General features: G+C 41.6%; 1 protein-coding gene across 1 annotated transcript; it reads right to left on the reverse strand.

The window, feature by feature from the left end:
• Positions 1-10,051: 10,051 nt before the first annotated feature.
• Positions 10,052-11,150, reverse strand: LOC125527502 (alpha/beta-gliadin-like). The gene has a single exon (XM_048692013.1). It carries the CDS (start codon positions 11,065-11,067, stop codon positions 10,216-10,218), a length of 852 nt encoding a protein of 283 aa, XP_048547970.1. The 5' UTR covers positions 11,068-11,150; the 3' UTR covers positions 10,052-10,215.
• Between the last annotated feature and the right edge of the window lie 796 nt (positions 11,151-11,946).

The following is an 11,946-nucleotide window of genomic DNA, read 5'->3' on the forward strand; positions in this document are numbered from 1 at the left end:
GTGTTGCAATACGTTCATGATTCGCTTATAGTGGGTTGCGTGAGTGACTCAAACACAAACCCGAGTAAGGGGGTTGTTGCGTATGGGATAAAGAGGACTTGATGTTGTAATGCTATGGTTGGGTTTTACCTTAATGATCTTTAGTTGTTGCGGATGCTTGCTAGAGTTCCAATCATAAGTGCATATGATCCAAGTACAGAAAGTATGTTAGCTTATGCCTCTCCCTCATATAAAATTGTAATAGTGATTACCGGTCTAGTTATTGATTACCTAGGGACAAATAACTTTCTCCTAACGACAAGCTCTTTACTAAACCTAACTTAGTTGTGTCTTATCTAAATAGCCCCTACTTTTTATTTACTTGCTCTTTATTATCTTGAAACCCTATCCAACAACACCTACAAAGTACTTCTAGTTTCATACTTCTTCTAGGTAAAGCGAACATCAAGCGTGCGTAGAGTTGTATCGGTGGTCGATAAACTTGAGGGAATATTTGTTCTGCCTTTAGCTCCTTGTTGGGTTCGACACTCTTACTTATCGAAAACTGTTGCGATCCCCTATACTTGTGGATTATCAAGACCTTTTTCTGGCGCCGTTCTCGGGGAGCAATAGCGTGGGGAGAATATTCTCGTGTGTGCATGTTTGCTTTATCACTAAGTAATTTTTATTTGCTGTTCTTAGTTGTTCTTTATCTTTAGTTATGGATATGGAACACGAAATACCAAAAAAATTAGGTGTACTTTCTGCTCATGGAGATGGGGAACCTCCTAAAACCCTCGATGCTGGTTATGTGAAAGATATTATGTACTACTTTAATAATCCTGAGAAAACCCCATTCAATTATGTAATGGGAGTAACGTTGGATCAACGTGAATACTTTATGGATTACCGCTTGACACAAAAAAGGAAACTATTATGGGATCAAATTCATATATTGAATTGGTGTGCTAGGCAACTATGCTTGAGATATGATTATACTTGTTGCTCTAAGATGAAGGATCCACACCTTCCCTTTTTATGCGAATTTAATGATAATGAAACCTTAGCTTCTTATGCTAGAGGTATATATGATTACTATGATGTGGAACAAATAGAAGAATTTGTTGCTTTTATGGGTTCTTATGAAATTGAATCTATGTTTAAAGAGTTTGAAGACTTTGATGATTCGGTATATAGACCTGAAAATTTAGCTATCCTTAAATATTGTTATGAGAATTATGAATACAATTATGATATTAATGCACTTATTGAGAAAGTCTCCGCTGTCCAAGAAGAGACTAATATTTTGCAGGAGTCTATGGAAGAAGAAATTGATGAAACTGTAAGCTCATTGGATGAAAAAGATGAGGAGGAGAGCGAAGAACAAAAGGAGGAAGAGCGGATTGATCACCCACGCCCACCTTCTAATGAGAGTAACTCTTCAACTCATACATTGTTTAATTTCCCTTCGTGCTTACCGAAGGATGATTGCTATGATGACTATTATGATCCCATTGATTCTCTTGAAATATCCCTTGTTGATGATGCTTGCTATGCTTGTGGCCAAGATGCCAGTATGAATTATGCTTATGGAGATGAACTTGCTATAGTTCCTTATGTTAAACATGAAAGTGTTGCTATTGCACCCACGCATGATAGTCCTATTATCTTTTTATTTCTCCCAACTACACTATATCGGAGAAGTTTGCTTTTATTAAGGATTATATTGATGGGTTGCATTTTACCGTTGCACATGATGATTTTGATGAATATAACATGCATGTGCTTGCTTCTCCTACTTGCAATTATTATGAGAGAGGAACTATATCTCCACCTCTCTATGTTTCTCACATGATAAAATTGCAAGAAACTGTTTATACTATGTATTGGCCTTTACTATGTGTGCATGAATTGTTCTTTTATGACATGCCGATGCATAGGAAGAGAGTTAGACTTCGTTGTTGCATGATATATGTTACTTTGTGCTCACTACTAAATTATAAATCATTGTTAATTAAAATTGGCTTTGATATACCTTGGGATCCGGGTGGATTCACTACTTGAGCACTGTATGCCTAGCTTAATGGATTTAAAGAAAGCGCTGCCAGGGAGACAACCCGGAAGTTTTAGAGAGTCATTTATTTCTTTTGAGTGCTTTCATATAGTTTAAAAACAACAAAAATAAAGAGGGGAACCCAAAACTTTTTCAAAAAGGAAAGTGAAAGTGAGAAAGACAAGCATTGTTGAAGTGGGGGAGCTCCTTGAACTTTGTTCATGCTCACGCAACTTTGTGAATCTTGATTACAGAAACTTTTCAACAAAAATAATTATCCCCTTGTACAATTCCATTGTATTATAAAAATAATGTGACAAGGTTTGCCTTTAGGATGTTTACTTTTGCTTGATGGTTTCTACGGTGCAGGACAGAAACTTTGGCTGTAGTGTGAGACTTTACATTTTTAGCTGGAACGTCAAATGGTTCTGATTCATTTTGCACTGTCTTTCTTTGAAAATTGCTTATTTTTCCTAATTTTGGCAGAATTTTTCAAGTATCATAAGTATGGTGAATGTTCAGATTATTACAGACTGTTCTGTTTTAGACAGATTCTGTTTTTGATGCATAGTTTGCACGTTTTGATGAAACTATCAATTCCTATCAGTGGATTAAGCCATGGAAAAGCTATATTACAGTAGAAACAGTGCAAAAACAAAATATGAATTGGTTTGCAACTGTACTTAGAGTAGTGATTTGCTTTATTATACTAACGGATCTTATCGAGTTTTCTGTTGAAGTTTTGTGTGGATGAAGTGTTTGATGATCGAGAAGGTCTCGATGTGAGAAGAAGGAAGAGAGGCAAGAGCTCAAGCTTGGGGATGCCCAAGGCACCCCAAGTAAATATTCAAGGAGACTCAAGCGTCTATGTTTGGGGATGCCCCAGAAGGCATCCCCTCTTTCTTCAACAAGTATCGGTATGTTTTCGGATCCGTTTCGTTCATGCGATATGTGCAATCTTGGAGCGTCTTTTGCATTTAGTTTTCATTTTTCTTTTATGCACCATGCTGGTATGAGGTAGTCCTTGGTTGATTTATAGAATTCACTTTGCACTTCACTTATATCTTTTGAGTATGGCTTTATAGAATGCTTCATGTGCTTCGCTTCTATCATTTGAAGTTTGGATTGCATGTTTCTCTTTACATAGAAAACCGCCATTTGTAGAATGCTCTTTTGCTTCACTTATATTTGTTAGAGCATGGGCATATCTTTTGTGGAAAGAACTAAACTCTCTTGCTTCACTTATATCTATTTAGAGAGATGACAGGAATTGGTCATTCCCATGGTTAGTCATAAAATAGTACATAAAACTTGTAGATCACTGAATATGATATGTTTGATTCCTTGCAATAGTTTTGCGATATAAAGATGGTGATATTATAGTCATGCTAGTGGGTAGTTGTGGATTGTAGAAATACTTGTGTTGAGGTTTGTGATTCCCGTAGCATGCACGTATGGTGAACCGTTATGTAACAAAGTTGGAGCATGAGGTATTTATTGATTGTCTTCCTTATGAATGGCGGTCGGGGACGAGAGATGGTCTTTTCCTACCAATCTATCCCCCTAGGAGCATGCGCGTAGTACTTTGTTTCGATGACTAATAGATTTTTGCAATAAGTATGTGAGTTCTTTATTACTAATGTTGAGTCCATGGATTATACGCACTCTCAGCCTTCCATCATTGCTAGCCTCTTCGGTACCATGCATTGCCCTTTCTCACCTCGAGAGTTGGTGGAAACTTCGCCGGTGCATCCAAACCCCGTGATACGATACGCTCTATCACACATAAGCTTCATTATATCTTCCTCAAAACAGCCACCATACCTACCTATCATGGCATTTCCATAGCCATTCCGAGATATATTGCCATGCAACTTCCATCATCATCATATACATGACTTGAGCTTTTATTGTCATATTTCTTTGCATGATCGTAAGATAGCTAGCATGATGTTTTCATGGCTTGTCCGTTTTTTGATGTCATTGCTGCGCTAGATCATTGCACATCCCGGTACACCATCAGAGGCATTCATATTAGAGTCATATCTTTGTTCTAGTATCGAGTTGTAATATTGAGTTGTAAGTAAACAAAAGTGTGGTGATCATCATTATTAGAGCATTGCCCCAGTGTCGAAAGGATGATGGAGACTATGTTTCCCCCACAAGTCGGGATGAGACTTCAGACGAAAAAAAAGAAGAGAGAAAGGCCAAAAAAAGAGAAGGCCCCCCAAAAAAAGAAAAAAAAACAAAAAAACGAGAGAAAAAGAGAGAAGGGGCAATGTTACTATCCTTTTTCCACACTTGTGCTTCAGAGTAGCACCATGTTCTTCATATAGAGAGTCTCCTGAGTTATCACTTTCATATACTAGTGGGAATTTTTATTATAGAACTTGACTTGTATATTCCAACGATGGGCTTCCTCAAATGCCCTAGGTATTCATGAGCAAGCAAGTTGTATGCACACCCACTTAGTCTCAGTTTGAGCTTTCATATACTTATAGCTCTAGTGCATCCGTTGCATGGCAATCCCTACTCCTCACATTGACATCAATTGATGGGCATCTCCATAGCCCGTTGATTAGCCGCGTCGATGTGAGACTTTCTCCTTTTTTTGTCTTCTCCACACAACCTCCACCATCATATTCTATTCCACCTATAGTGCTATGTCCATGGCTCACACTCATGTATTGAGTGAAAGTTGAAAAGGTTTGAGAACGTCAAAAGTATGAAACAATTGCTTGGCTTGTCATCGGGGTTGTGCATGATGTGAATATTTTGTGTGAAGAAGATGGAGCATAGCCAGACTACATGATTTTGTAGGGATAACTTTCTTTGGCCATGTTATTTTGAAAAGACATGATTGCTTTATTAGTAGCCTTCAAGTATTATTGTTTTTATGTCAAATGATAGACTATTGCTTTGAATCACTCTTATCTGCATATTCATGCCATGATTAGATATGTGATCAAGATTATGCTAGGTAGCATTCCACATCAAAAATTATCTTTTTTATCGTTTACCTACTCGAGGACGAGCAGGAATTAAGCTTGGGGATGCTGATACGTCTCCGTCGTATCTACAATTTTTTGATTGTTCCATGCTAATATTCTACAATTTTCATATACTTTTGGCAACTTTTTATACTATTTTTGGGACTAACATATTGATCCAGTGCCCAGTGCCAGTTCCTGTTTGTTGCATGTTTTTTGTTTCGCAGAAAATCCATTTCAAACAGAGTCCAAACGGGATAAAAACGGACAGAGATTTTTTTGGAATATATGTGATTTTTGTGAAGTGAAATCAACGCGAGACGATGCTCAAGGGGCCCACGAGGCAGGGGGCGCGCCCCTGACCCTCGTGGCCACCCCTAAGGTGGTTGATGCCCTTATTTCGCAAAAGAAAAGCTAATATCTGGATAGAGATCGTGTAAAAATTTCAGCCCAATCGGAGTTATGCATCTTCGGGAATATAAGAAACGGTGAAAGGGTAGAATCTGACAACGCAGAAACAGAGAGAGACAGAGAGACAGCTCCAATATCGGAGGGGCTCTCGCCCCTCCCACGCCATGGAGGCCATGGACCAGAGGGGAAACCCTTCTACCATCTAGGGAGGAGGTCAAGGAAGAAGGAGGGGGGATTTCTCCCACTCGCTTCCGGTGGCACCGGAGTGCCACCGAGGGCCATCTTCATCACCGCAATCTTCACCAACAACTTCACCGCCATCACCACCAACTCTTCCCCCCTCTATGCAGCGGTGTAACCTCTCTCTTACCCGCTGTAATCTCTACTTAAAAATGGTGCTCAACGCTATATATTATTTCCCAATGATGTATGGCTATCCTATGATGTTTGAGTAGATTCGTTTTGTCCTATGGGCTATTTGATGATCAAAATTGGTTTGAGTTGCATGTTTTATTATTGGTGCTGTCGTATGGTGCTCTCCATGTCGCGCAAGTGTGAGGGATCCCCCTATAGAGTGTTGCAATACGTTCATGATTCGCTTATAGTGGGTTGCGTGAGTGACTGAAACACAAACCCGAGTAAGGGGGTTGTTGCGTATGGGGTAAAGAGGACTTGATGCTTCAATGCTATGGTTGGGTTTTACCTCAATGATCTGTAGTAGTTGCAGATGCTTGCTAGAGTTCCAATCATAAGTGCATATGATCCAAGTAGAGAAAGTATGTTAGCTTATGCCTCTCCCTCATATATTATTGCAATAGTGATTACCGGTCTAGTTATCGATTGCCGAGGGATAAATAACTTTCTCGTAACAACAAGATCTTTACTGAACCTAACTTAGTTGTGTCTTTATCTAAACAGCCCCTACTTTTTATTTACTTGCTCTTTATTATCTTGCAACCCTATCCAACAACAACTACAAAGTACTTCTAGTTTCATACTTGTTCTAGGTAAAGCGAACGTCAAGCACGCGTAGAGTTGTATCGGTGGTCGACAGAACTTGAGGGAATATTTGTTTTGCCTTTAGCTCCTCGTTGGGTTCAACACTCTTACTTATCGAAAACTGTTGCGATCCCCTATACTTGTGGGTTATCAGCCGTCCTCATCATCCTCTACCCCCGATACTCCCACGCTCTTTACTTGGACTCGTCGAAGAACATTAACAAAAAGGATTACACCCACATCAAGTCTGTTCTCGATAGTGCTATGTTTTACTACGGTGCACGGGGTGGAGAGGTCAAGGTGAAGAAGAAAAGGGACGGCAGGCCCGCCTTCGGCCTTAAGACCGACTTCTGCTGCATCCAGCAACCGAGTGATTCTCTTAATGATGGACTCTATGTCCTACACCACATGATGGAGTACAGACGGGATCACCAGAACCTTTGCATGACACCTAGATTCGGCGATGCCCATATTCTGCAATGGGCAAAGAACTTAGGAGATATCGAGGATGATCGACATGAAGATGAGTTCTATCACTTCCAGTGCGAACTTGCCCAAATCATCATGAAGGAGGTCGTCGAAAAAACAGGAATGTTCTATGAAGAAGGATAAATGTCGAGGGAAGACGTCCGGACACGCGTAGCCGCTTAGCGTCTCGACCTGAAGCCTTTCACTAAGCTTGGGGACTATCTCCTTGACTTGGATCGATGGCACGACATGTTGGAGTGATTGTCGACATATGACAATGTGTCCGTTTCGTTCATACTTTCTGTATGACGGAACTTTGGGTTATGCAAGACGAAACATTATTTGTGATGTAATTAAACCGTCCTCCTCGACTAGCGAAGATCACTCTAGTTAGGGCATTTTGGGTATGATGAACTTTGTTATTTATGCTTATGATATGTTGCTTCTATTTTTGCAAGTCTGTCTCTTTTTGTTGCTCAACTATATATGTTGCATATCATCGAGTCATGTGACGATGCAGGTGCATAGATCATCGATGGCGAAGAAGTGCTACGCCCGGAGTATACGACGAGTGGCCGGAGTGTCAGGCCCAGGTGTATCGGTTTCCGGTTTTCGAGTGTCAACCAGTAGTTAGTTTAGGTTCACGCTAAAGCGAGAGAGGGATACAAACTTATGTACTGCATAGTTCCGCTCTCACTCATAGTGATAGCTCTTCTCGCGTATATCATTGTTTAGATGGATGATGATGTAGTTGCAAGTAATCGAGACTTGTATTGCTATTTTTGAGATGATGACGAGAGACCACTTTGTGATGGTTGATGATTATGATGATGACATGATTTGATGAGACTATTTGTATGTATATGCTATGATTACATTTGTATGTGTATGATACGCTAAATATTATTATATAAAGCCTGTTCAAATACAAAAGAAATATGCAGAAAAAATAGAAACTAATAAAACTAGCAGTAGCGAGGGGAATAAAGTTAGTAGTAGCGGTCCCTTACCAGTAGCACTTCGTGCTGAAAAGCGCTGCAGATATTAGCAGCATCGCTTTGCACTAAAGCTCGCTACTGCTAGCCATGTACAGCAGTAGCGTTGGATGACACGCGTTACTGCTACATGTTAGCTGTAGCGCCTTATCAGTAGCGTGGTATCCCGCGCTACTGATAGGCAAAATACCCACGCTACTGTTAGGGTTTTCCCAAGTAGTGATATGTCATAGACTCGAAGTTAATAGATTTTAATTAAATCAGTTTAATTAACAGGGGACGCACATGTCATACAACAATGTTAATTTAAGAGTTTTAATTTATTAAATGGTTAATTAGGGGATGTGGGTCCCAGTGTCAGTGGGTTACTGGGGGTTCATTAGCCGGGGGGTTAGGCAATTTAGGCTGGCGGTTAAACGTGAGCACTGGCAGAGCCAACCGGGAGCTTCGGCGCTGGCGGAGCAGCGAGAAGAGGCGGCGGCCGCATCGCAGTAGTAACGTAGCAGTAGAGCGGTGGCGAGTCACGGCGGCGAGCAGCGGGACAGGGGCAGCCGGCGCCCCCGAAAGAGGGCGCGGGGGAGCATCGGGACCGCGGCAAGCGTGGGAAGGCAAGGCGGAAAAGGGGATCACGGCGCGAGCGCGGGCGCGGCTAGGGTCATGCACGAAGCGGGGGCTGGCGCCGTAGTGGGCGTGCGTGCGGCGAGGGGCACGGCAGGCGGCGCGGTGAATGCGGTTGGAAGAGGGGGAAACAAGGGGCGTCTCATAGGGTTGCCAAGAAGAGGGTCGGCCTGGCTTGAGGACGCGAGTCTGGGAGGGATACGAGGAGGCGATGCAAGGTCCGGTGACGGCGAGGTCTTCAGGCGGTGGTGGTGGCGCACGGTGACGGCGCCGATGAAGTGGGGCATTGGGCTCATTGCTCATTCACAATCCTGATTGGGTCGGGGAAGAGGAGCGAGAGGGGAGGCGAGCCGGAGACGGGCGGCGGGGAGGAGGCCTGGCGATGCAGGCGGGTGATCCGGCGACGGCGACGGGGTCGATGGGGGCGATCCCCTCCCCGATCTAGATGGGATCAAGAGGTGGGGAGGCTTGCGAGAGGGTGTGGGGGAAGTGGGGCGATCGGGCTAGGGTTCGTTGGGGAGGGGGGGGGTTAAGGGAGGCGGCGGGGCCGGCCTAGCTAGCCAGTGGCCAGCTAGGCCGAGGCCCAGCGAGGGGTTGCCCCCTTTTTCTTTTATTTGTTTTGTCTTTCCTTTTCTGTTTTATCCTATTTTTCAATTTACCCTAATTTTGTAAATTATATAATTAGCATCTCAATTAGTTCTACTAAATATACCACTGCCACCAAATGTTTGGTACCCAATTAATTTAGTTAGAACATTTTTACTATTTTAAAAGCATTTAAATAATAGTTTAAGCCACTATTTTTCATTTTAGAGTATTTAAACATTTTAATAAAGTGTGGTTTCTCCACCATAATTACTTATGCATTATTTGTTACCTCTTAAAGATTTTATTTTTAATGTTTGAAAACTTTTGATGTTTGCCTTTATTTTAAATATGAATTTGAATGGGATTGAATCATTATGAGGTTAACAACAGTAATCGTGGTGACGTGACATCATCAGCAGGGAATTTCTATAGCATAACTAACCGGGCGTTACAAAAGCTAACCCTCAAACCGCTCGCAACCATCCGGACATGGTTTTCCATCCAATACGGTCCTATATTCCCCTGGCCGGTATGGATGTTCATGTTCCTGTAAACCAAAAAGAAACTATGGGGCTTTACGGGGGTCTGTACCACTGCCACGGTCGCTTCTTAATCCCTTGGCCCACCAGAAATACCTCTCCCGCGCTCGCACCCCTTCACATGAGAAGCAGTTAGTTGGCACTACTCCAGAGCACCGGTACCTCATTCTTGCCGATTTGGAGTAGCCACGGTGAATATACTGATGTTGAGGAGAAGTACCAGCCACAAAAATCAATGTAATTGATTGATGAATTGAATGCTTCTCTGGAAATAATTGATTAGGGGCAAGCCAAGGATGTGGATAGTCCTTAGTACTTTAATAATACTCAATTGGAAAGTCCAAGAAATACTTCAATTTAATTCAAATTTCAGACACATTTTGTTATCTTTAGATTAATGCAACATAAATATGTAGACAAGACCTGTGTTTGTCTTTTATTCCCAAGTTTGAACTAGTATAGTTCGGGTTCTTACATGATAGTGCATGCCACTTTATTTTTTCACCGCTACAAGGACCAAACCATGGACTAAGAAAACGGTGTTTCATATATCTAGTACTAGAGTTATTTTCTTCTCAGTTAGTACCGAAGATGCCAAATGGCGCGATGGTGCAATATGGAGGGATGTAGACATTGCACATTGCAGGTAGTGTCTGTAGCGCTAGGTTCCTTATTTCCTCGAACTGGGGCAGTTGTTGAGGCTGGACAGAGCCTTGGGCCTGTGGGTTTTGCTGAGATGGCCGGAAGGAGCCCTGGCCTGATGGATATTGTTGCCGAGGCTGTTGGAAGGAGACCTGGCTCGATGGTTGTTGTTGTTGTTGTTGTTTTTGTTGTTGATGCAGAATAATAGCATGTACAACATTGTGGATGGCTTGGCACTGCGACTGCTCAGGGATCTGCCATAGGTGCTGACAACACAATCCTTGCAACAACTGGTAAGTACTTTGTTGCAAAACTTGTGATCTTCCATGCGCTATGTTGTGTTGCTGCAATACAACATCCATGCATGGAATCAGTTGTTGTTGCAAAATTTGTTGAAGGATTTGTTGTTGTTGTTGTTGTTGTTGTTGTTGTTGCTGCTGCGAAATTGGTTGTTGTGGTTGCGAATACTGTGGTTGCGGTTGTGGATATGGTTGTTGTGGTCGAAATGGTTGCGGCTGCGAATATGGTTGTTGCGGCTTCGGAAATGGTTGCAGCTGTAGATATGGTTGTTGTGATGGAAATGGTTGCGGCTGTGGAGATGGTTGTTGTGGTGGAAATGGTTGTTGCTGCCCTAGAAATTGTTGTTGTTGTACCAATGGAACTTGCTCTTGTGGCTGTTGCTGAGATGGATTTTGTGGCTGCAATTGTGGCACTGGAACTCTAACTGCAGTTGTGGCGGTGGTCACCACGACAGCAAGGAGGGCAAGGATGAGAAAGGTCTTCATGGTGGATTTGTATTGACCACAACTTGCTTGGCTTAAATGATGCGCTCTACTTATGAGAATGATGGATGAGGAAGGATGATCGTCATGCTACGGGGCAATTTATAGCTGCCATGGAATGATCTCATTCACAATTGGCATTTTCTTGTGTGGAAAGTGCTTGGATGCTTCTCAAAATCATAATTTGGTATGTTCTGTTTGGTGGCACTACTTACAAGTGTATTCTTGGACTGGTCATTAAAGTTCCTTGTTGTTGCACTATCATTCCACCACCAAAAAGGTGTGACAATACGCATGACTCATCTTATTCACTTTACAACTCAAACACTAATCTAGATTGCCTATTTTTCTGAAACTAGGTTTGTAATTTTCTGCAAATTGTTACGCATAAACTAGATAAGCATGGCTGTTACGGTACTTAGTTTGTAATCTTGTGTGGTCTCTTAAGATAGATAAGACTAGTAATGTAACTTGCTTTAGTAGGCCATGACTCATCAAATTCCTTTTACATGTCAAGTGTTGTAGTGTTCTAGAAGTTATTAGCAAGCATAAATTTTGTAATGTTCTACAAGTTGTTACGTGTAAACTAGATAAGCTTGACTTGCTCACAAACAAGATTATAATGACTAGTCATCTACCCATGCAACTACACGGCCTAGCTATTATATGGGTACATATTTATTAATAAAATTATATTTATATGTAAAATTCAAGCGCTTAAATTACAGATATCATACATCTGAACATATGCTAAGTTATTCAAACAATTATAGTACAATATAAACACATATATTATAAACTTCATTATATGGAAGAGTGCCTCTACTTTCCCATTTATGTTGCGCAAAGTATCATCACTGGTCTGAATGAAGCCTTCATGTC

The sequence above is a fragment of the Triticum urartu genome, unplaced genomic scaffold, assembly GCF_003073215.2.
Source record: "Triticum urartu cultivar G1812 unplaced genomic scaffold, Tu2.1 TuUngrouped_contig_414, whole genome shotgun sequence".
NCBI classification, from domain to species: Eukaryota; Viridiplantae; Streptophyta; class Magnoliopsida; order Poales; family Poaceae; genus Triticum; species Triticum urartu.